The sequence below is a fragment of the Stegodyphus dumicola genome, chromosome 2 (assembly GCF_044657685.1).
Source record: "Stegodyphus dumicola isolate Sdum_Otavi_A_Nest chromosome 2, ASM4465768v1".
Lineage (NCBI taxonomy): Eukaryota > Metazoa > Arthropoda > Arachnida > Araneae > Eresidae > Stegodyphus > Stegodyphus dumicola.
In genome coordinates, this window is record NC_140769.1 from 137,296,658 (window position 1) to 137,323,598 (window position 26,941).

Sequence of the window (26,941 nt, forward strand, 5' to 3'; positions counted from 1 at the left end):
TTTAATTAAAATATAACGAAATGCAGAAAATGCAAGCTGTTTGCTGATTTAAAAGAAAATGTGCTAATATGCTAGATTTAGCAAACGGTCGCCAGATATGTAAGCAAATCAAACAATACGGACTGTCGTTTGACTGTTGCTGACTGTAGTGCTGAAAGACTCGGATTCGAATCCTGAAGAAGGCATGGATGTTTCTAAATGTATAGTGTTCGTGCGGCATGGGGGCACTCTAAATATGCGGCGAGATAAACGTCCTCTCGAGAGGTTGGAGGTAAGGGAAGAGTGTGATCAAAATTGGGGGCGGAAATGAGCTAAATTGCACTGTCACCTATAAGGTGTTCAAGGTTATTGCCAACGACACGTGTAATCATGCACTCTTTGTCACGAGGAATTTCTTGTGCTTGCGCTGACTATAGGTCAGACAAGTGAGCATTAGGCAACAGCAACACTACGGACTTCCCCGAAAGTTAACCTGCCTTCAGACAGGGGCGGTAAAGGGCATAAGTGGTTAAAGCCGAGCTCTGTTGTCAAGGCAACCAGTCTGTGCTACGTCACAAAATCTGGTTTAGGGGTCGTGGCATAGGATTCAAACTTTTTAACTTTACGCCAGGTTTGGGATAAGCGTCGACCAATCAGAGCGTAGCTAAAACGAAGCGGCGTTCTACAAAAGATTTCGCTGTTACAAAACAAGCAGAGCGAACGTGGGTAATCAATTGAGCAGGAGAACAGCACGGGAAAGTTGTAGACACATCCACGCATCGCAAATTTAGCTTCTCTCACTGGCCACGGCTTACACACCGTTTTCGCAGGTGTGAACGGAACTCCTGTATTTTATGCCCTTATATGCCTCTATGCCCTTTAAGTGTATGAGTACTTCAAGAACGAAAGCTGCAGTCTTGCGCTAGATATAGGAGCTTTGTTTACTTATACCTGTTTCGTTTCTGTATCTTTGTGGGGAAAATAATTTCGGCTGAAGAGAATCTTTTTTCTCAGTCGATCTGGGAGCTGCTTAAATGAGACTAAAATGTTAAGGAATTAAAGTTTAATCCTATGAAGTAATGAGAGGACTACAAAGAATGGCTGTAAAGCGAAGATGCCTGAAATAAAATACAACCAATAAAAAATAGAAAGTGGTTTTTGTATTCTTTCGACAGCGCTTTAAAAGTAATAAGATTATAATAATGCTGCGCAAAATGGAATTGTTTCTTCTTATTAGTACATGTCAAATAATTTGAAATAAATTAAGTTATTATTCAGGTAATACATAATTTATGGATTTAAATTGCTTAATGTTAAAGAGACACGTCTTTTTACGGTGTCTGTTTGAGTATATAAATATATTTCAAAATTGGTCACACGCGACTCATGAGCAGAAACTGCCTTCTATTTGGTCATGCCTACTCTAAACTTTTTTGTCTAGTCAAGATTAGAAACTAGTTCATCTACACAAATTTTGTTGCTACTGTCACTGAACTTAAATGTTTCAATAATGTCTACATAACAACATTTTTTTTCATAAGTTTTTAACACTGTGTTATATAGACTGCTTTCCATGTTTGTTCATCCGCGACCGTTCTAGCAATTAATTCTAGACCTCCTCCAAACGAAAGAATTTTCTTGAAACTCTTCACTTATACGCGATGACAGTACGTATTTCACAAAATAATTTTTAAAAAAATTGGACATATTTTTTTTTTATTATTATTTTAAAAGAATTTCTACAAATTTTTCACATTTTCTTAGTTAACGATCAAATTAATGTTCAAAGAATTTCGACCTGTTTCATCGGACAGATTAAAAAAAAATCAGATTAATTATTTCTGAATCTTTAACGTAAATTACGGATATAAGGAGAAGGACATGGACATTCATTCTGATCCGTATCTTAACGGAGTACAGTGTAATAAGAAACACTGGATGTCTTTTGTTATATATGTTTTAATAGTTTTCATGTGCAACGTTATTCAAAATTCCTGGAAATATTTTTAATATTCATGGTAAATACACTCCTTTGCAAAAAACTCGAAGCACCGTGCAGGAAGTGTTTGTTTTTGATGAAACTAAATATGTGTATAGCTCATACACAGACAATAAAATTATTAAAAAAATCAAGGTCATAGTACCTGTTCATGGCTCACAATCACCCATTGAGTGTTCAAATTAGTAGTTGGTCGAACCGCACCTGGCGCCAATGCGTGCTTGAATTCGTCGAGGCAAGGAGTAGCAGAGTCTCCTAATGTCATTCTGCGACACATTATGCCAGGCATTCATCAGTTGTCGTTCCAGATCTGTGATTTTTAGTGGTTCCCGGATCTGGCGGCCTACATTGTCCCAGACATGTTCGATTGGTAAAGGTATGGTGACCTTGCTGGCCAAGAAAGATTATCAACCGCACGGAGACAGTCCAGAGATATGCGAGCGGTATGTACCCTGGCACTATTTTGTTGAAAAATGGCCCCAGAATGACGTGCTATGAAGAATAATGCAACCGGCCGCAGGGTGGTATCAACATATCGTTCAGCTGTTAAAGATGTAAGGAAGATGACTATAGATGACCTGCTGTCATAAGAAATAGCGCCCACACCATCACATGTTGTATGCCTAAGTAAAACAAAGGCTAATTGGTACCGCTGGCCCCGTCCTCTCTAGACACGAACACAGTGGTCATCTGCTTCAAGGCATCGTGTAGTGTTCATCGCTGAACACTATACGATGCCAATCTGATGGCAGCCATGATGATCGGCTGCGACACCACTCCAGACGACTCCGCCGATATTGTGGGGTCAAAGGCAAACGTCTTAAAGGCCTCTGTGAGCGTAACCACACTTCAGACGAGCGCGCTGTGAGATGGTGGACGGTACCACGGGAGGTATAGACGTGGCTGTAGTGCGTTGAATAGTCGACAATGATACCGTTAGGGCAGTTCAGGCCTGGAAACAGTCAACCTATCTTGCCTCGCATTGGTGAACTTTGGCCTTTCAGAGCCTTCATTTCATCGGCAATTTTCTTGTAGCAACCATTGCTGCCAACATCTTTGCAGAGCAGTGTCTATGCGCTGCAGGTGGCTTCCTATTGGTCGGTATGACCACCCAGTTTCACGCAACGCCTACGATGCGACCCCACGTTCGAAGTCATTTATTTGTCTTCGACATCGTCGTAATGACAGCTTTAAATGCTTCTTTACGGAATTGCAATGGCAGCAACAATAAAAGATAAATTTTCCGCCTCTGTTACTGATTTTATACTTTTGCGAATTGCGCATTAAAACTGCGCGCTATGATCACTATTCCTGTTCATTTGCCTTGATACTTTGATCATTTGCATGTTCGATCAAGATATTTTTGCATACCAAATTTCGTCACAATCGCAAAAGTCCTTCATGGTACTTCGAATTTTTAACAAAAGAGTGTAAAATGTGCAATACATACGAAATTTCAAAGTAGTGAAAGAGAAGAAAACTCATAATTAGTTTAAAACATTTTTAAAATGTTGAGTGTGTCCGCTGTTACTGATTCGGTAGACATCTCTGCAATGATTTGTTTCTTTCATAGCCTGTATATCGTATGGTCGACAAAAGCAACCTCTTCGACGATGCAAGTGTGAAATTCTCACAGGTTAACAAAACTTGAGACAAAATAACATTATCTTCCCCAAAACTTGGAAATTTGCAGACAAAGTTTTGTCAAATATCTTGTTAATTTCCCCAAAAGAAAAGAAAACGCATGTTATTAAATCCATGTGAGATTGGTAGGAGGCACAACATTAACACATCATCTTATTTCGAGTACCTACCAATTTCTGCAGAAACATTTTTCTGAGATGGTCTCAATAATGCTCTTTGTGGTAATGAGTTAGACAACAGACGTTTTGAAAGTAGCAATGATCATGAATTCCATGCAAAAGTTACATCGACTAATTTCCTCCTATGTCCTATATGAGGCACTGATGTCTGCCTTATTACCAGAGATAGATAGATTCAGCATTTATGAAATCTGTGAGGCGAGTTTTGATGACTCTGTCTTTTGGCACCATCTGTTTGCAAAGCTGAAACGAGCGGCACCTCTATTGCCTCAGAGGTTTTGAGCATGGTTAAAGAACTTGAGGGTCTAACTGAGGTTTGCTGCGTACAGGTCAACCTGTTATGCCGCCAGTGCAAAAATGCTCTTAGACATTCTCTTCTGGTATCTGGAACTCTTTCGTGGTGGGAGCGCTAATTTTTCACCGAGTTCGCCGCATGTGTAAAAACAACATAATGTAATTACTTCTGTTAAGTTTCGTACTTAAGTTATTTATTTCCTATAAATTAAGGTACTTTACAATGTCGCGAATAATTTTGTACACTACCTTGTTGCGGAATACAATATGTGAATTTTAAGTTCCAGTGGTATTGTCAAAACTCAAACCATGTGTCTGAAAACGTTTTTACACATATCAGAATTTTCAGAATTCCGATGAAGTAACAGAATAATTAGGAATAATTTTAAGAGAAAGGAACAGCAGTTTCTTTGGGACACACTTTCGGAATCTAGAACTGGAAAATTTCATCCAAAATTGCTAGGAGTCCCGTAAAGGAAGGACGGAAAAGCAAGCTAGGGAAATCTGTGCACATCAGTTGGCAACATAAAGTGAAAATAACGTCTTCTATCATGTGAAACCGCAACTACGTGTCTAATTGCAAGTCAACAATTCATAAGTTATCAAGGAGAGCACCTATAAGTTATCAGAAAGAACACATATTTTTTTTAACATACCTAAGAATAAATGCTTTGAGAAACTTAAAGCAATTTTCTCAGTGGTAAGTCAGTAAAACTGACAAAGCTGCGTTCATGGCCATTCTACAAACTTCTAGAAAGACACAGATTCCATAAATTAGCAGAGTCTTTCATCTATCTTCCATAATCAAGCCTATAATCAGTATTTCCGTGTATCAGTCGTGTTCAGAAACTACAAAACCTTAATCCATCATCTTCGGTTGCTCTTCTTCAAGTCTTTACGGTTTAGATAATTCTTTCTATAAAACGGATCATCAAACCTCAATATGTTGGAGCAGGAGCTAAAATAACTTTAAAATATTTCATATATAAAATTTAAAATCCTTTATTAAGCACAATTTTCCCTGATAGTACCCATACAGGGATGGAGTTCTTTTTAAAAAAATACTGCAAGTTCATACAATCAAATTTTTTTAGATTCAGTTCGTAAAATTTCATCGGGAGAGACGAGCATACGCCATACGATTAGTTCTTTAGAAGGTACTTGTAAAGGAACTTAATAAAATAATTCCTGCTGTATAAGGTTTTGGAAACGTTATTGAATATAACATAAAGAAAATGCCCCCTCCCAAAGGTGATTTAAAGTACATAGAGAGAGAAGAATATAGACTGCTCTAAAAGGAAATCAATATCTAATTCATTTTTAGAAATGTTGTAAAGTTCTGAAACTTCAAAAATTATCTTTAATGTATTTCGTTGTTCTGATACGTGAAGTGCTTCGTTTTCAAGGTTTTCCATCGTAACATCACTTATTATTACAATTAATCTTTTCAAAGGCATTTACCTCTTATTGTCATAAATTTCTCTACCTCGTTTAAAGAAATTTTCTAACTTAAAGTGCAAGTCCAGTGTCTACAGTCAAACTGATAAAAGTCCGTTGCCATTTTTTACAAACACTCAGTGATAAGACAAGAATTCGACTAATAACTTCAAATTAACTGCTAAAGTATAAATTTTACTTACATCTGTTTACACGTTATATTTATCGACGACCCCTGTGTTTGAGGAAGAGAACATTTCTCACGGGGCTTTTTGTGAAAGGGTCCGTTCCTAATGGCGGTATTATCGAAGGCACGCCAGTATGTCGTTGCAGAGCTATTTGTCACGGGAGATCACATGGTCTCTGATAACTCCTTGCCAGCTGCTTCTGACAAAATAACATTGCTCCGCTGCGTGCGAGAATTTAATGACTTTTCTGCTGGCGAGATTGAGAGCAGGTCGACAGAATTGTGTCGTTTCGGACTCACACACATACGGGGAGTAGGTGGATTATTGACTGCGACCGCAGAGGCAATTTGCGAGGTTTGAGAGTAAATCTTGGAAATGCTGTAGTCAAGGGAAAAAATAATCACTTGAAAAGAAGAAATTACAGGTGCTTTTCTGATTGTATCGATGGAAATTTCCTCAATCTGTAAATGCAGGGTGACTCAATAGTTAGTAAACATTAAATTGGCAAATGCTTGATTTAGCTTTTAAAGAAAATATAAATTTTGGTGTTTTGGTGCGTTACCATGCATTTTGTTATCTTAGAAGCTTGGCAACTGTTGTCACTGCATGAAATATTATATGACCTCATAATGCTGGCACCGAAACCATACGCCAAGATGACGGACCACCTGGTGCCTTTCGGTTAATTTTATTTTTATTATCTGGCTTACTTTACTGCGCTGCTGGTAACTAATTAAGTGATTAATTGCCAGTGACTGTAAAGGCACACTTCGCCAATGACTTTGAACGAGACCGATGAATTTGATTGCCACAGGCTGTAGAGACTACTGGAATTTGCGAATCGAAAACTTAACTGTGTAAAAAAAAGTTAACTGTGCCATCGACGGAATTCGAACCATGGGTCTTCCGCTTGTTTAAAAGAGCATGCTAATCACTTAATATAAAAGAGCACCTACGGGGAATGGGATAATTTTATACAAGATTTCCTTTGGCTTAATTTTGTTTTAATAACCTTGCCACGCCTACTGCATTTTATCACGGTCACTGACTGTGATAAAATGCAGTAGACTTGGCCCTTGCTTCACAGGGCTGCATAGCTTCATTTCAGTTCAGTTCTTAAATTAATAAACCAATGCTATTGAGAATCACTGGCGTCCTACATATACACGCCCTCACTAGTATTGAAGTTCTTTGTAGTATAGTTCTTAGAACTGCGATGTTTTCTCTTTGCTTTATATTCTTCCACGATGTTTTGTTACTACGATGTTTTCTCCTTCCGTTATTTTCCCCGCTACGTTTTCGTTCGCGATGTTTTCGGCGAACACCAACATAATGAATAAAACTGTTTTAACGCCATGAATTACGTATCTAGTTGTAGAATAGTTTGTTTTTTATTACTATTTATGCGTTATTTATTTATTTATTTATTTTGTTCGCAGATAATGTGTGGCAAGTGACATTCAGTCCCATCCTTATCGTCCTTCTTTCTGTTGTGCTTGGCCTCGTCTTTGTAGCCTTGGTTGTCGTGGCAGCAATGAAATGTCGAACAAGACATGACCGTCATAAAGGTATGTTGCTGAAGTTAAACACTGTATCTACAATAGTTATCATATAACAGATGCTCAAGCTGGGCACCATAATAGTTTTACAAATTTTGAAAAAAATTGAATTATTTTAGTAAAATTGTATGTAAATTGTACTACTACTTGTATAATGTAACAAGAAAGGTATCAGAAATGCTAAGCATCGCCTGAAAAATAGCATTGCACTGGTAAGTCCATTTAACATTCAGTTAAATGGCTGTCTCGCCAAACTGGCGAAATAGCGCCAAGCCATACACCTCCTGTCTGTACTGTCACCGATCCCTTATAATGCTCTTCTTTGAAAATGTTTTACGCGACAATTTTCGGCATACTTGTATCATTCAAACGCCATTTTTCGTTATTCAATCTGCTGATTAGATTGCGCAGGAAAAAAGTGGATGTTGCCTTCCGAAAATTTCGAAATATTTTCTCCGTAACTGTAACCGGCGCTGATCTAGTGTTTTAATTCATCACAATCTCGAGCGCATACCTTCAAATAATAGTATTTGAAATTTCATTTCGATTGTCTGAACGGATAGACTGTTAGGACTCATTTATCGGGGAATCTTTTTATGAGCACCCTCTATATGTAAGAGGAAATTTGAAAAGTCCAAGGGTCTCCCAACCCTCTTCACCTAACATCAACCTCTGGAGGTCACTTTTGGCTAACCGTATTATAAGGCATTTCTCCAACTTTCCTAGCGTGCCTTTGTGGCGTAGTGGTTCATCACGCTGGGCCGGTATTTCACAGTTCCGTGTTTCGATTCCCGGCGAGGGCGTTGCCAATTTTTCATCTATCCGGCTTTTCCAACTAACCTAACGTCTCTACAGTGGCGCCTGAACTAAAAGGGTGTTGAATAAGGATTCCCCACACCCAGGATTTGGCGACTGGGTCTTCTAAAAACCCGAGTCGCGCCCTTTAAAAAGGGGAGTATATAAATTATTTATCCCACTTTCCTAGCATGTCTTCGTGGTGTAATGGTTCTGCACGCCGGGCCGGTATTCCAGAGGTCCGTGGTTCGATTCCCGGCAAAGGCGTTGTTAATTTTTCATCTCTCCGTCCTCCCAAAAAATCCTAATGTGTCTGCACTATATTTTGAAGGGCACCTTGCCGCCCGTGCGCTATATACACGTGCAAATATCCATGCCTTCTGTGGTACCCAAACCCGAGCTCATCGGTACGGCAGTCAAGATCAATAACCACTATACTGGTTGATTGGCTATAGGGCTTACTTAAGAGCATTGGTACAATCGTTTATGTCCTCACTATCGGATAACGGTAAAATACCTCTAAAAATTATTTGCAATTTTGAAAACTCTGGCCTTTGTTTCTGAATTTATTTTTTGCACGTAAAATGGTATAAATGGGAAAATGTTAAAATATTTCAAATGTTCATGAGCTTATGGACAGAAATAAAAAAATAAATACACATAAAAGACAATAAGCTATAAATAGAATTTAATTATTATATTATTAATATAAATAGAATGTAATTGAAAAATCCGTTTCATTATTATAATATTCAAAAATCTTCCTCTTCTCGCTTGTCTGATATCAGAGCAAGCCCACGAAATTCATCGCGGCAAGAAATACAAGATTGCTCCTGTCGCTGGCAAGAGCCTTTAACACCATATATCGGCAAGGTTTGAGGTGCCTCAAAGGTCCTTCAGCTTTGAGGGACAGCACCCCGGGGGGGGTATGTGGCTCCAACGGTCTCTCACTCTTGTACTCCTACAAACATTTCACACGAGGGGCCTTTCGGCTCCCCGTATAATTAGAGTGTCCCCATGCTTCAAAGACATTATACATTTACAACATCCGTGCCTTCTCCGGGATTTTAACCCGTGCCCTTCAGTAAGGTAGTCAGAGCCTCTAACCACACTCCCGCTTGAGCGGCTCTTATTTATATGTGGCATAATTAACACTTGCTGCAAAAGTTTTATAAGACGTACATATTTTAAGGTTTCATTTTCTTGTGCTCATTATCCCTTTAATAAGTAAGTTAAGTAAAATATTTGACATTGCTATTTTGCGTTTTTATATGTTATGTTGTTTCCTATGCAATAAATTTAAATGTTATGATTTAATATGTTATCTTACGTTGCTGATCTTATAGTGTTACATTAATTAAGTAGATATCCTAGGATCTTACGTCCTGGCAATTGGTAAATGTTGTCGTGGTTCTTTATTTATATTTGTAACGAGCAAAAATGTGTCGCCAACTGAAAGAAACAGCACTTATTTTAATGCAATTGTAAGAATTATATTAATTTTATTAACAATTAAATTATGAGTTAAAGTTCCTTTCCTATCGATTCTTAACTTCAACGTACTACTTCCGACTAGAACGTAGTTTTAGAATCACGTCTGAATACATAATGAGGAAGAGCGGTATTTAACCGCGAAGTTCTTCGATCTTAGTGACAGAGATACCAGGTATTCTGGCTGCACGTGTCCGCCTTTTTTAGGCAACTCTCTCGTAAGCTATTATTACGCTCGGCCGTACTTTAGGTCCTTAATAGCTTCGCAGTCTATTAACTTTAAGGGGCCAAATCGGTTAGAATCTTGATAGCTTCGGCTATATATCTTTAGTTAAGATTAGTTTAGTATAATTTTTGGTCTCTTAAGTTCAAAACCCAAGTTTCGGCTTTATTGTGCACTCCAAGACGGAGTTTTTTTAAATCTTATTTTGAACAATAAAGGGTTATTTTACCCTTCCATATTGTTGTTTCCTGTCACACGAACTCAAGCGATTATTGGCTTATCGGTTCTTAAAATTCTTCACGTTCAACAGTAACTCAGCATTACACTGTGAGGAATCGTACAGAATAATTTTGTCAATGAAAAACAATAAGAAATTGCAAGATTTGTTATAATCGTTTGTCGTCACTCGGAGCTTTGATTCAAACCGAAAGTCGCAAATCTTTCTCGAGAAAGTCCTATTTCTGGACTACGAGATTTTCTTGTCGATTATCTGCAGGAAAGTCCCGTGTTTACTCGGGAAATATCGATTTTGTGATTTATCCTACGGCTCATATAAAATAGGGCGCGATTAAAAAACATTCTGTCATTACACAGTACCCAACATCCCTCTCTCTCGTCATTTGTCAAGGTACTTTTTCTCCTCCAGCTTAAAAATGGAAAGAAAAAATTTTCTCCAAAGATCATTTTTCATCTTGCAAATACAGAGCTTCATTTTCAGCTTTCATAAAGCGTGTTTACTGGTTGCAAAGGCATCTTTTTTTTTACACCTCCAACATTTTCTGTCAAAAGCAAGTTTTTTTTCTTTATTCATACTCTTATTTTTTATATTCGTTCATTTTTTATATATTTTATTTCTGTTTCCTGAAACGATTTCTCTCAAAATTGTACTTTTCACACATTGGTTATCTCACATAAACGGTTAAGTGTATTTAAATACTAAAATACATTTTGATACTTAACGAAGTCTTTCCAGAAAATTTTTTTAACATTATTTTATCATGCATTAGTCATCCATACCACTTCGTAAGTATCGCCATTGTCCTAAAAGCTAAACTTCAATTTTCTGGTAAACATTCAGTTTCTCTATAAAAAGTTCATATTCTTTTCAGTTCATATCCTCTATAAAAATAAACTAGAAAATTTTTTATGTGGAAAGTAGCAACAAATGATATGATAACCGTAGGTATGCAGTAATCCAGCGATGGCGAACCTATGCACGCGTGTTATGAGGGACACTTGAACCTTTTTTTTTTGTATGACACACATTTCCAGAGCCGTTGACAGACACAAAATACAATGACTACCAATAAGTATTTGGACACCTGTGATAGAAAAGAAAAACTAACTTTATTCAAAATCAATAATTGGTAGAGCCTCCGCGAAAGGTAATTACAGCGTGGACCCTCCGGGGCATACTTTCCACAAGTCTTTGTATGATAGCTAGTGGTATTTTCTTCCACTCGGCTTGGAGAAGACATAGAAGTTCCTTCATCGATTTTGCACGGGTAGTGCACCCCTGAATTCGGCGATGCAACTCGTCCCAGAGGTTCTTGATAGGGTTCAGGTCTGGACTCTGAGCAGGCCAGTCCATTCGATGAACTCCATTGGCACCATACCAAGCCTTGGTTAACGTCGAAACATGCCAACTGGCATTGTCGTCCTGAAAGTAACAGAGGTCCACCCGTAAAACTGCCACAACGTAGGAAGCACATTGTCATCCAAAATAGTGCAGTAGGCATCGGAGTTGAGCTTACCATGAATGGGGACCAACTGTCCCAGCCCATACCAGGAGAAACACCCCCAGACCATAATTCCACCTCCGCCGAACTTGACTGTTGGCACAATGCATTCTGGCAGGAGACGTTCTCCAGGTAGACGCCAGGCCCAGACCCTGCCATCCGAAAGGTAAAGGGTGAATCTTGATTCGTCACTCCAAAGAACCCGATTCCACTGATCTGCGGTCCAATTTCGATGTGCTTTGCACCACATTAACCGAGCAGCGCGGTTGAACTTTGTGATCAAAGGCTTATGGGCAGCAGCACGACCATGAAAACCAAGCAGATGTGCTTCCTTACTGATGGTATTCATTGAAACAATACTCCCGGATGCCTGTTGAAACTCCTTGCGGATGAGGGCCATCGGTTGGGTGCGGTTCTTCCGAATTTCTCTGGACAGCACTCGTCGGTCTCTATCTCCCAATTTCTTTAGTCTGCCGACTCGGGGCACATTCCGACAATCACCGCTCGCCTTCCACTTCTTAATCACATAGGCCACTGTCGATTTTGGGTACTTCAAATCGCTAGATATGTCCCTTAAGGATCGGCCACATTTGTGATACCCGATAATTATACCTTTCTCGAAATCAGAGAGCTCCGAATGCGACGCATCTTGCATGCGACTAAAGCCGATGCTGTTTCCTACACGATATACACCGGCGGAATCCGTGACGTACCTTAGGACCGCAGATATCGTCATTTGCATAGGTGTCCAAATACTTATTGGTAGTCAGTGTTATTGAGTAATACAAAGTATTTGTTGTTCGAAACAGCCTCATCGTTATCAACATGTGCTCCGTTCACCTCTAGTGCGTTCTAGTGCATTCTTGGGAGACGTATGACACGGATGGCAAACGGGTGATCCTATGTGACACGCCACCGTAGATAAGCTAGAGTGTTTTCAAATTTTGACAAGCCAAGCTCAAAAGGTTTGCCATCACTGCAGTAATCCATAGTAAAAAAATGTCATTTTACTTTGTGAAAATCCATATTTACAACCTATCTTTCACTTTTTCAGGACAAATCCTGGCCAGAAAGGCATACAAGTAAGTATTTAATTCTTATGTCACATTTAGACTAATTTGTATAAATATATTTGTATGAAAAGGAAGATTTAATTTACAAATTGTGCATTTTAAAACGTACAAATAGGATTTAATGTAACACAGAAATTACGTGAACGTACAGTTATGATATAAATCTTTTATTACGAATTTCTGAAAAGCATAAAACTATGATTTAGAGCAACACACATATAATATTTAATATATAACACAAAGATCTGATTATCTTTTGCCTGGAACACAAATTTATTTATTTCAGCATACAAATGTGAACTTGATAGTTATTTTAATGATGGCAATGAACTTTCGCACCTTAAGTATTTCAAAACTTCAACTAACGTTGTATGTCTTCAAACAATGACGCTAGTAAATGCTTATAATTCTTGTAATTTGAAATACTAACTCATTTTCTGCAGTATACAATGATCAACCAGAATATATTACGATCACCCTCCTGCTGCTTCACCTCTGACAACAACCGCATTCTTCGTTTACATGGATTCTACAAGTCCTTAAAAATGTTCGGAGGAAGATTATACCAAATTTGCAATCAGAAGGCACGCAATTCCCATAAATTATGACGACCTTATTGGCGAACTTTAAGCAGGAGCTCAGTGATATCTCAGACAGAAATAATTTCGGGCGAGTTAAAAGGCTAGGACGGACATAACTAGGATTCGTCAGCATGTTCCTCAAACTACTATAGTACAATTCTCATCTTGCGTGGCTGCTGAAAGAGTCCGTCTTTGGTGGGAAAAACAGAAGTTATGAAAAGGGCAACTTGTCATAAATCGTATACGAATAGTTCACGGCTGTCGTGAATTGTTCTAGTACTAGTACTACTCCCAGTAATGCCCATATGCATAGTACCTCAACTACAGGATTACCTTAGAATATATCGGACCCTGAAACAGCCATTAAATCAAATCATGATTATCCGACTAGGTAACTCTTTTACATTGTTGCTTGGTCCCATCACGACGGGACCCACTGTACTCGCAAACATCGATTATTCTGGGCTCACAGACATATTATATGCTGCGGAATCTCACATGCAAGAGAGCTCAAATGCCCTTTTACTTGAACCTGCATTATAATCAACTGTCAGCTGAGTCATCGACAAGCGGCTGTTTGCTTTCCTCAAGCGGCTTCTAGTTGACAGTTTGCCATTGATATAAGGCGTGGATATCCCATGCTTAGCATCTATTAAGAGATTTACTGCCTTTCTTCCACTTTATAGAAAGCTTATGAACTCCCGACGAGCAATGAAGCTCCAGAATCATTTCTAGCCTTCAGGCTATGGCGGGATTCCTATTACACGCATACGTTTTTAAAAAGATGCCTTATTGTTCCTTGCAGCCAATTCATCCTCAGGCGAGTGCGAAATTAAGCAATTCTTTCTTCCCAAATAGTCGCGATATCTGTCAGGTGTAAATACGTAATGCGAGCTGGTTCGTTTGCGCCCACTGCGGTGCGTAATTAGAATGCGAGCGAACTCGATAAGGACCATTAAAGGCTTAAAAAGCATTTCCTTCATTCTTGCTAAAGCATCGGTATAGAATTGTTCTAATAGTTTGGCTGAATGGTGAATGCTGTGAAAGCGATGATGCGAATATTTCTATTTGATTTACTTATGTTGCATGCTTTGAAATTGCTACGATGATAAATGATTTAAATGCTCGTACCTTGAAATATAAATTCATTTATTATAACTTATAAATGATGGCAATACTATAAAAGTTTGAATGCTTTCGTTTGGATAATTATGAATGATATTTTTATCTTGAGTAATTCAAATGCTTTTTGATTTGAAACAAAGATAAAGACGATTAATTGTGCTTCAAAGTTCAAACTTGTTTACTGCAACATACAACGAATCAAACAGATTTGAATTATTATGAAAGATACTTTGTGTCTTAGATTTGGAAGATTTAAGATGCCATACTGATTTTTTATCCCAGGATGTTTATGAATGATTTGAATATTTACGCCTTGAACGTACAAAGTCATGATTTAAAACAACATACAAGCGGGGTAATTATCTAAGCGCTTAAAATGATACTTAAAATATATTACGGGTTAAAAAATACGTATTTCCTCTCGCATATTGATGATACTCTGATATTGCATTTCAGATTACAAACGGGCCTTGGGAAAGATGACGATAACAACGAAGCAGGAAAGAGTCCAGGGGAGGAGAAAGGACCCGATATCATACCAGGTACTTCTATAACTTCCTGATAACGCATGATTCACCAGATGTCATGCGTCATCAGACTCATGATTTTCCAAAATTTCAGTTAACATACTTATAAATATGGTAGACTTATGGTAGATTTATTCAAAATTCTTAGAGCATTGCTTTATTCTAAGCTGCAAAGGATTTTTTCTTTTATTTCACTAGACAAATGAGATTACACTGACTCTTTAAGTAGAAGATAAGATTTTATCTTCTATTCAAACACTCAGTTTTGCTATTGGAGGTGACTTTTTACCTTTCAAATTTTAATTATATTGTTTAAAGAAATGAGGGAATTAAAAGCTGTTGAAACACTTCTTAATAACTGAAGTCTTTAGTTTATGTTTGATAACAAATTTATCTCATATAACACAAAATGTATCTGATTTACAATACATCCAATTCATAATTTTTACAAACTTTGAAAACATTATTTTAATTAATATACGTTTTGCTTAACGCATGAATAATGTGTTTGCATAGTTTCGAGTTACATATTCGTATAGAGACCTACTTAATAACTATGTCAAAAAATGAAGAAATTTAGGTAGTGTTTCATATTCAAGTCCATGGTCAAAATGTGCTTTCATTTGCTCAGTAAAATAAAGTTTAAATAGACCGTTGATAATCTAAATACTGAATCTTCCAAATGGAACCCGGAAAGAGGAGATGGTCCAATAAAGTCCGTCCATCACGAAAAGAGCTCTAAGTAATCCACGTGTTATCACAGTATTTCGTTTGTATTTTCTAAAATATACTGCATCATTTTTCCAAGAAAAATTCCAAATGTCGATAACTTTTTGACAAAAATTGTTCACTAATGCCCGTCAAGAGATTTTCTGCCTATATCTTAGCTTCTAATTGAACTAGCTAAAATTAAAACGCCAACCAGTTTTAAGAACTATATTATTAATATACAAAATACATAGCCATAAATTCGTTAGAGATATATTTTATATCGATAACAATTAAAATTACCCATCGTCAATTAGCAGCAACGCGTTCTTTTGATTCTGATCTTTAATTGTAATGATTATCTTTTGGTTCTGGTCTTTAAGGGGACTCGTACACCTTAAAACCCATAAGATCATCAAATGTGTGACATCAAAGAATTGGGATAACTCATTTATTTTAAAAGCAATTACTTCCATATTTTTACAGCTGTCTACATAATATAGCTGCTTTCTGAAATAGTAACCAGAAAGTTTGTGATGCCACAAATATTTTTATAATTTAATTCGCTTTGTGACAAAATGTTTCGTCATTGTTTTCACCTTGCGCGCGCCGTTTACAACATTCTGATGCATAATTTAATTCCATATTTAATATATAGCTTTTAAAACATTTGAAAACTACTGTGAATCAAAGCTTCTAAGAATTTCATGTTAAATTTTTATTTTATTTGGAGTCGAGTTTATAAAATGCATTTTATTAAAAAAATCTGTAATATTTTCGTGCATAAAATGTTTTAATATTAAAATATTCATCAGATTTTTGGTTCAGTTAAAAATATAATATATAAAGAATATAAGGAATTCCATCAAATTTCAAGAATGTACCATTAGCCATTTTTAAAATATCATGCACGCAAGGTGGAAATATTACGAAAGATTTTGTCACAAAGCGGATTAAATTACAAAAATATTTGTGGCAATACAAACTTTCTGGTTACTAGTTCCCAAAGCAGCTATATTATGTAGTCAGCTGTAAAACGATGGAAGTTATTGCTTTTAAAATAAATAAAATATCCCAATTCTTGCAACAATCACTTATTCGAAGATCATAAGGGGTTTAAGGTGTATGAGCCCCCTTAATTGTAACAATTATCTTTTGGTTCTGATCTCTAATTGTAACAATTTAATACAATTTAATGGTTAACGGAAAGCAATAAGACCTGTTCAAAATTTTGTTAAATATGCTACCATCTAACTGCATTTTATATGAAGTCCTTAGCTTTTCTTCAATAGCTTGAGAAACTTGATTTTATTTCGGTATTATTATTTTTTTCTTCTTCAGATGTGAACATTCCATCGGAGCAGAGCGCGGAGGAAGGCCTCGACAAGCAGTTCTTGGCCGACGCTGCCAGCTTGCAAATCATGGGAGTAAATGGAATGGGACAAACTATCAATACAATTAGCAGGCCTAGACAGGTAAGCTGAGCAACGCATCCTTCGCTTTTCGGCTCAAGTCCTAATAAACGTGAAAAATAAGTAAATGAAAAAGCTATCCTATTCCTTAAAAGGAAAAAAAAACACACCTTTTACATATAATTAGAAACTTTTTATTAAAGCAAATTTTGAATTCCGTGTTAATGAAAAACAAACTTAAGACTGCAGTTTTTAAAAGTGCGCGTATATTTATTTAAGAAATCCTAATAAAGCTTACTGAATGCAGTGCATGTTTTTGATTTCTCTTAGATCCTGAAGTTCATTTTCTGAATATCATTTGATAAAAAAAAATTCAGGGTTGCTTCAAATCTTTTAACATTTTCTCAGAATATTTTAATGAAAGCAAGTACAGACAAGAGAGTATTATTTCAAGAGCTAAACGCAGCTAAATATTAAATATGGTGTGCTGAATTCTGTCCAGAAAATTAAGGCTGTAGCGCTAGAAGCCAGCATGGGATGATATTGGGAATCTGGATACCATTGAAAGTGTAGCTCTATCAATATTTTTAATGAGTACTTCTACAGGACGTCAATGAAATTAATCTAAACGGGAGGTCCACAACTACATGTTATAGCCGTCCTATGTGCAAAATTTCAACGTTTAATTTTACGAGAAAAAGCGCTCAAAGCCTTTTTAGGTTACGATTCAAAAATATTGAAGATAATCGACAAATCGCCAACGTAAGCTGTAAACCGCCGCCAAACGGCTAGCATGCCTTAACCACGGGGACTTATAGGGGTATAATTTAATCGCGAAATTTATTATTTAATTTTTGCGGATTATTAATAAATTACCAATAATTACTTTTTAGTTTCATGTTCGAAGTAAAGTACATGTTGCAATCCCGAAAAGATTCGAATGTCATAATTCAAAGAAAATATCCATTTCGACCACTATCGAATACGATTTAACGATGTTTTTGCTTGACACCTGTACGTAAGGAGAGAATAAAGGACTATTTTTTCCCAAACGTATTATAAAACTGATATAAAAGGGATTTAGAAGAGATGTTTTTCTTGGCGCTTGTATGTAGGTTTGTATGTATATATCTCGCATAACTCTAAAACGAGTATCCTCAGAAGGTTGAAATTTTCCTTATAGGACGGCTAAAACATGCAGTTGTGCCCCTTCCGTTTTGATTGCAATCGGCAACACCAAAAGAATATATAAATAAATATATATATATTTATATGCCCGAGTAATCGTGGTATATATATATATATTTAAAAGAAAATTCCTAGTTCGTATGCCAAAACGTTGCTTAGATACTGTGGTTCCGTTGACAATATTAATACAAGTAAAATAAAGTGCAATGAAATGTGTAAATATAAAAGATTAAACTAACAATATAAACACTTGAACATTTACTAATTGAAAGCAATATGCTGATCAAGTAAGGCATATTTTAACATTAGAATTAAACTGTGACAAAAGTCTTAAGCAAAAATACAAAAACAAAGAAGCAGTAAATGGTAGATTAGCCCAATTCGAATCTCATTAAGGCTCTTCCGGGGAGATTTGTTTAATGATTTTCGAATCCAGCTAACTCCATATCGCGTCAAATGAAAGTGTATACGAAACTCTTTTTTTTAAAAATTAATTGAAAAAAACTTAGCCATGAACTTTAGTCTCAATTCTCTGTTCAAATTTCCCGATGCGTCCACTTGAAGAAACACATTAAGGTGTAATAATTACTATACATAATGGACTGTTAATGCCAATGTACAAACAAATTACAAATGCCAATGTACAAAATTTTTTTTTAGTTTCTTCTCTTTTCTTTAATTATATATATATATATACTCACTCTGTTACTCGGGTTTGTTAGCGCAGGTTTTTTTCTCTTATATGTTGGTAAATTATGCATTCTTTCCTTTAAAATGTCTGAATTATGCTATTCTTATCCTCCGGTTAAGGTTTTTATGCCTTTAGTTAATCTGCATGCAAAAGACGCAGAATTAATTACAATTTAATAGTTGTTTAAGTGCGGCTAAATCTAATTTATGTTTACTATAGCAGCCATATTTGTTTACATTTGAAACTTAGCAGAATGGAGAATTCACTTTCAGTTTCTGCACTTATAGCGTCTTTTTGACGAATGGGACCAAAATTAAACTTTCAGTTTCGTGCACCGAAAAGTCTGCCTTGTTGCTAGCTGGCCAAATTGCTCGCTTTTGCGTAGAAACTATAATTTTAATTGTAAAAATTGTTCCCTGACTGTTTTAACTCTATTTGGTGTTTTATTGTTTTCTATATTTTTCAATTTTTAATGAAGATATTCTGTGGTTTTATGCATTTCTGCGTTATCACGAAGAGAGAACTGAATTAATTGAATGCGAAATCTATCTAATGAATTTCGGGGAAATGTATTTCAATGAAATGCGGCAAAAAATGCATATAATTTAATATTTGATACAAGGAAGACATGTGGTGTCCACATAAGGTTTTTTTCTTTCAGTTTAGCACAAACTATATTTTGAAAGTACTTCCCAATTATGTAGTATAAGAGAATAATTTATTGCAAAACAGCTGAAAAAAACATAAGTTTCTAAGTTATTAATATCATATTATTATACACTACTTATTATATAATTATTTTGTTAGGATTGTAGCGAATCGTCGCCAAATGATAACAGTCCGAAGTATGGCCACTTGTACGGATAAGAAAACATTGTTTCATATTCAAGTTCATGGCTCAAATGGGCTGTCATTTTCTCATAATAGTTTAAATAGACCGTTAAGAATCTAAATAGCGAATCCTCCAAATGGAAACAGAAAAAAGACAACGGTCACATTTAATCCGTTCATCACGAGAAGAACTCTAAGTAAGCCACATGTTATCACAATATTTCGTTTGCATTTTTTTTATCTTTGTTGTAAAAAATACGAGTATTAACGGCTCTTTACTTTATTTTAGAAGTCAAACAACAAAAGCCAACGTTATATTTGCAAATTATCCAGGGCTAGCTTCGATGTTTTAACTACCGAACCATCAAAACTATGTAGAGACATTAGGTATTTTTGGAAGCAAAAAATGAGCAAAGCCTTCGCCTGGAATCGAACCACGGATTTCTGGAATATGCGCCCAACCTGCAGACCACTACACCACGAAGGCATGCTAAGAAGGCGGGAGAAATACCTTATATATTTCCCCTTTTAAAGATCGACTGCGCCTTTAGGGAAGCCAATCGCCAAATCCTTGGTGTAGAGAATCATCATTCACCTCCCTTTTAAGTTTGGGAGCCACTGTAGAAACATTAAATATTTTTTGAAAGCATGGGAAGTGAAAGTGAGCAACGCTTTCGCCGAGAATCGAACCGCGCCCAGTGTGCAGACCACCACACCAGGAAGGCATGCTAAGAAGGTTGGAGAAATATCTTATATACTCCCCCTTTTAAAGGACGACTGAGGTTTTAGGGGACCCAATCGCCAAATCCTGGGTGTAGAGAATCATCATTCACCACCCTTTTAGTCCGGGCACCACTTGTATAATCGTTATGTAATTTGGAAGCAGGAAAGAAGAAAAATGGGCAACGCCCTCTCCGGGAATCGAACCACAGACCTATGAATACGCGCCCAGCGTCGGGACCACTACACCACGAAGGCACGCTAAGAAGTGGGGAGAAATACCTTATAACTAGTCCTGAAAAATTTACAAATATAACACTTGTTTTTGCTGTTTGACTTTTAAAATAGTAAATCTTTACTTATCAAAGACTGAAAAACTATGTTGCATAATTTTTCCAAGAAAGAGGTACTTTACCTTGCTTTCGAATATGCGAATATTATCACAAAATAACGTCCAAATAAGTAGTCAGAAGAACTGAGTGCTGACTCGAGTGAGAAAAATTCATAAATATTCTATTTTTTTCAAAAATTTTTAGCAAATTTAAACTTAGAGAAGTATGATCAGTAAAAATTTGCTTTGCGATCACTTTCTGTCCGAAATGGCTGCGGAATTTTTTCATTTAGGCTAATTACAGAAATTCTTTAGGTGTAATTTTGAAGTTATAAATAATTCATTTTGCACCAGGAGTTTGATTAACTTTAAATCTGAGGAAAAAATAAGTTTTGTAAACCATAACCTTTGTTAAATTTAATTGCTGCGAAAGCATCTGTAGTTATTAAATTATGCCTTCAATAAATTTATCCCTTAACAAAACAAAATCGCATTTTCTGTAAATTATTAAGCTTAAGTCTGAAAATAATATGTATTTTTTAAACTGAGTTTAATTCTGTCCTTTCAAGAAATGTCTACATATTGTGAACTGTATCTTCTTTAAATTTATCCCCTGTTGTTTCTGTAAACAATAATTTCATTATAACCGTTTGCTTCTCTTTGTATGAATATTTTAAACGATTATGGGACGTATTCATTTTAAATTTCACTTCCACGTCGCAACGAGATTGTTGATGATTTTTTCTCTCATTTGTTACTGAGCTGCAATTTTCTTCAATCTTCGTATAGTATAAAAATCTCTCTTTTTTTTCTTTAAGCAGAAACTGTATTTTGAAAGTAGTTCGCAATTAAATACTGTAAGCTATGCAATTAAATGCTGTATTAATGCCACATTATTAAGTATTTTTTATTATATTACTTTTTGTTAGTACTGTTACGTGCGTACGTCTTCGTAATAGATTGAATGCACACAGAATTGATGATAGCTACAAAATTTATTTTATCCAAAGAAACAATTCGCAGTTATGGAACTTTCCACAAAAATACTCGCACAGTTCTTCACAGTATGAGAGGACAATCGGTAGTTATATTTCAAACTACAAAGAACGTTAAACACAACTCAATTCAAAGCACATCGAATAAAGCTAACGCGGAGATATCTCAATATTCTGAAATACGCTGAGAAAGTGATGCTCCGCTCAGGCTCATAAAGTTTTCGCCCGACCGCCAAGAGATTTCTAGTGCTTTCGATTTTTCGAAATTACTGGAAGGCACGTGAGGGTCAGATATAGTTACAGCTACATAGATGATCATTACAATAACCGTTACCGTTATACAGAGACTGGACCAAAATGTCGCCAAATATTCTTCAAGTCTGGCGATTTTTGGCGATTTTTCGCCAAACTTGACGGTAAGAATTAGTTGCCAAAATAAAAATTCGTAAACATTATAATAGTAGACACTTCTTAAACAGATCTCGATTTTGTGAATATCTGCTAACGGAGATTCTGCAGTATTTTCAACTTCAGCGTCCGATTTAGCAAACGCACAGATGATGCCTTGCCTTGACATTCACGAACCTATGAGGATACTTTAGTATCTTCAGGAAACAATTCTTTTCACAATACATTAAGCTCTCATTCTTTTCTTCATATTAAATTTGACGTCTCGAATAAGATTAGACCTACTGACTACTATAATTAGATTTGTTACGAAAGCTAAATATATACGTTCACGAGAACAGCAAATGTTGAAATAATGTTACTAAATTATGAGCAATATTACCGGTTCGTAGTGTACCTTTTCGGACATATGTACAGACAAACTGATTTTTAACCTCAAAATAATTAAAAACAGCTGACTTCAGCGACAGCATATAGAAAAATTTAGAAATGCTGTGACAAACACAACAATAAAAAAGAATACTTGGAAAATCAAACAACAACGAAACATTTTTTGAACACTAAGGGGGGGGTAGCCCGGAGGGCTATTTCTTGCGAAACGATATTTTGCTTTGTTTCACTATAAATGTCCTTTCACTTTTCATATTGTTGCCAACGATTATTATCGCCCTGCATTATATTTAAAGAAATTAAATAATGAAGTATCTGCATGAATGTCTGTATGTTTCTCCCATTGTGAAAAAAATATGGTTCCTAGAGGTATAATTTTGAATAACATAATCCTCCACCCGAACATGGGCCTCTGGATGCCTGAATTTCGAATATTTTGTATTATATATTTCATATCTTGTAAAACGTTAATGAATTTTTGATCAATAAACTCAACGATTTCAAAGCGGACAACGGCAACACTGTATGGAAAAAAAAAAAAAATCTCCGTCGCACTAGATTGTGTATCGGAAATTCTAAAGATATGCTCTTTTTAAATATTTCGCGATATTGCTGTTGAATTGAGTTTTATGGTTTAAGTGAGAAGAACATGATATATAATAAACAAAGGTAACGCACAAAACGTTAAAACAACGCCCCTTTAGACGTAATAAAATCTGAAAGCTTTCAAATTCTTTTTAAAGAATTTTTTTCTTTAAAAAGAAAATTTCTTCTATATAGTTTCTATATTACATTGTTCAGTAATAAAACTTTGTATACATGCTGCGTGTTATTGTTTAGTAATCTTATACTAAGTAATTATACTAATTTAATTTTACTTAACTGTATTAATTTTGTTTTCATTTGACATGCAAAAAAGCATACCTTGGTCAAATAAAATCCATAGACATGATCACGCGTCATTAATGGTGAGTAATAAATGGAAAAAAATTAGAAACAAACACCATTTATTCTTCACGTGCGTTGGGAATTCTTGCCAGGGCTCACAACGTAAGACTTTAAATTTATGTTCCATGCACTATTGCCCAGAGCTGGTTCTCAGAGTGCTGCCTTTGGGAAAAGCATGCGTTTTTATCTTCCAATATTTAGTCAGTTTGTTATTGATTGAGAGATTTGAAAGCAATAGACGCATGTTGTAATAATTTAAGTCTTTACTTTTAGGGCAAAAGTATACAAATACTCAAAATATCTTCATTACAATTTGGAAGATACAGAAAAACATAGTATATAAAATACAGTTGAAACAATTAAAAAAAAAAACAATTGTTGGAATTAAAATTGCAGTTTCTACGCAAAAACAAGCAACTCGGCCAGCGGGCAGGAAGGCAATTTTTCGGTGCACATACCTTTTGGTCCCACTCGACAAAAAGACACTGAAGGTGCAGAAAGACTTAATTAACTATTATGTTAAGTTTCAAATGTAAACAAATATGGCTGCTTTGGTAAGAAAAATGAATCTCAATTCACCTAAAAACTTTTAAATTATTGATAATTCTACAATTATTGCATGCAGATTGACTAGAGGCATAAAAGCCTTAATCGGAAGATAAGTACAACATAATTCAATCATTCTAAAATTTAAAAAAATGCGCAATTTACCAGTATGTAATTATAAAAAAACTGAGCTTACTGAGCGGAGTAACAGAGTGGCTATATATATATATATGTACAGAGAGAGAGAGAGGGAATTTTATATATATATATACACACACACACACATATATATATATGGCCTAACTTTATTTCCCAGTTTGGCATCATCTTTGTTACTTGAGTAAATGACGAAACACCTTCGCATTTATTAATTATTGTTCATTGAACGGGAGTTGGTTTGTTCCCCTTGAAAAGTCAACTCATTTCCGCTCAATAGCGATAATAACTTGTTTTTTACTTTCTTTTTCAAAGTTTGAAATTTTGTTTTTCATGATATAAATTCAAGTCCCCTTAAAAAGTTTTTTTTCATGATTTACATTCAAGTTCATTTAAAAGACAATTTTCTGAATTAAACATCCTACATATGGGTTCTCTCTTTTTGATACATTCTACTAAATTTATATTAGGAGATAATATAATCAATATTTCTTTAGTAAATAAATTATTATTATCTTACTTTGCATCTATTGCGCAAGTATTATAAAAACTTGCTTTCGAACTCAATGAATTTTAGATCATTTAATACATATACATGTAAAAAAAATAAAGAATATGTAAAAGATTAAATTAGCAGCGTAAATTAATTTCCTTTCTAAAAATAGCAACATCTATTTGCACTGCGTCATTTCGAGAAAAATCTATGTCATATGGCTCTTACGTGATGTAAATTGAACTAAACCTCAAGCAGCCAATAATAATTTTACAGCGCAATATTAGCTATCCGATCAAAATGCTTTGAAAAGCAAAACTAACTCAGTTTTACTTAAGATTTCATCCTGATTCATTACATGACGCACATGTTTTCTACGCTTTGCCTTAGGTGGACTGCAGTCTGTCTTATCAGAAATGTAAGCCTTTTGGAACAGTCACATTTAATGTGCCGACTTGTGTGTAGCGGTACCATGTTGCTGAAAATAAAACTGAAGATTTAATCTGCCTTCGCCTCCAATTTCCTAGTCATTATGGATCAACATTTCTACGGCAACAAAATTCCTGCTCCTGAATATATTACATATATATATATGTACTACATTTTGGTGTTGTCGATTGCAATCAAAAAGGGAGGTGTACAACTACATGTTATAGCAGTCCTATATACAAACTTTCATAGTTCTACTCCTACTTGTTCTTGGGTTGTGCGAGATGCATACATACATGCGTATGTACGCACGTACAGAGGCCACTAAAAATATGTTTTGAATCCACTTTAAATCAGTTTTATAATTCGTTTGGAAAAAAGAATCCTTTATTTTGTCCTCATGTACAGATGTGACGCAAAACCTTCGCTAAATTGCATTCGATATTTGTAAGAATGAATATTTTCGTTGAATTATGATACCCGTAATTTCTTGTTACTACAATACTTCCTTTACTTCTTACAAGGAAGTAATAATGATACATTCTTAGTGATAAGCATTACATTGTTATATGGAATTTTCAGATTGAAGAAGTATTTTTCCATTTTATTTCTGCTTGTTTTTATTTTATAGTAAATGCTACGTTTTATTTTCCAGATGGATCTTGAACAAGAATCAGCGCTGAGGGATTATTCTCATATCACTCCCCAGAAGCGCGTCAAGGTTTTACCAATTGAAGAAGGCGTGACCCTCCACAGACCGTACGTCAAGAACATACAAACGGACGTTTAGACTACAAATTATTCATCAATCATTTACACGTTTGCGAATGTGCGCCATCTTCGTTTCCACGGAAGCCTCCGACGGCTATTCCTGTGACCTCCCGAAGATGTACCAAAAAGAGGTACAAGGCACCATCTGTATGGTCGGTTCTGCAGCGTCTTTCAGACATTTAGAACAATAACATTTAGAAACTCCAAAAACCCATCGGCTCTGTTCTTATCCATAAAATATAAAAGTGAATATGCTGAACGTCTTGTGCTGACTCGCAAGAAACTTTTCGTGGTTTGTGTCAAATCAAATTACCGCAGAAGACTGATTAACTGTTGGAATCCATGTAAATAGCGTCTCGTGTATGCGTACTGGCTGTTATAATTGACTGGTCACACTGCACTTCCGTGTATAAAAGAATAATACTGCCGCGCGAAGGATGGGATGTGTTCCCTAGTCCCGAAACTTATTTTTATATGCGTTCTATTGTCCACAATGAAGAAAGATGTTTTTAATAAAGTTTCTCAGGGAAACCACCTTGGTGTTTTTGTGAATTATTCCTTAAAAAACGCAAACATTCATACTTGTACATAATAAAAATCTTTATTTTGTTCTGTAACTAAATGCTCTTTCTTCTATACTAATGTCACATTATAAGGTATTTTCTCCCATCTTTCCGCATGCCTTGGAAGCATACTCGAAGCATGAATTCGAATCCCGGCGAGGGCATAACACTTTTTTCTCGTCTCCTGCTTCGAAATAATCTAATGACGCTACAGCATACAATTAATAAGGTATTTTAAATATTTTATAAGGTATTTTAAATATTTTATAAGATATTTTAAATATTTTTTTTTGTATACCAAAAGCGGATTTCTTCGTATGTGAAGCATCGCAAAATGTAAGATCTGCATAAAATTATCATTACGAATTCAAATTTTTGGATACATTTTACTTTTTCTTATATTTTGGAGTACTGTGTTCTATATTAAATCAAAACTGTTTCGAGTTCTCTGACATGTGTAATATATATCTGCCGGATCATTATTCGTTATAGACAGGGAAGGGGGTCCTCAAGCAGAGGGAAATTCCC

At 35.7% G+C, this 26,941-nt stretch overlaps 1 protein-coding gene across 1 annotated transcript in view; it reads left to right on the plus strand.

The window, feature by feature from the left end:
• The window catches only part of LOC118194015 (protein turtle homolog B-like), a 356,504-nt gene extending 330,120 nt beyond the window's left edge, over positions 1 to 26,384 (plus strand). The window contains exons 9-13 of the mRNA XM_085810225.1: positions 7,160 to 7,288; positions 12,582 to 12,609; positions 14,763 to 14,848; positions 16,883 to 17,016; positions 25,735 to 26,384. Coding sequence (XP_085666351.1) covers positions 7,160 to 7,288; positions 12,582 to 12,609; positions 14,763 to 14,848; positions 16,883 to 17,016; positions 25,735 to 25,869 — 512 coding nt within the window. The 3' untranslated portion in view covers positions 25,870 to 26,384. The remainder of the gene's footprint in view (positions 1 to 7,159; positions 7,289 to 12,581; positions 12,610 to 14,762; positions 14,849 to 16,882; positions 17,017 to 25,734) is intronic.
• Positions 26,385 to 26,941: the final 557 nt, after the last annotated feature.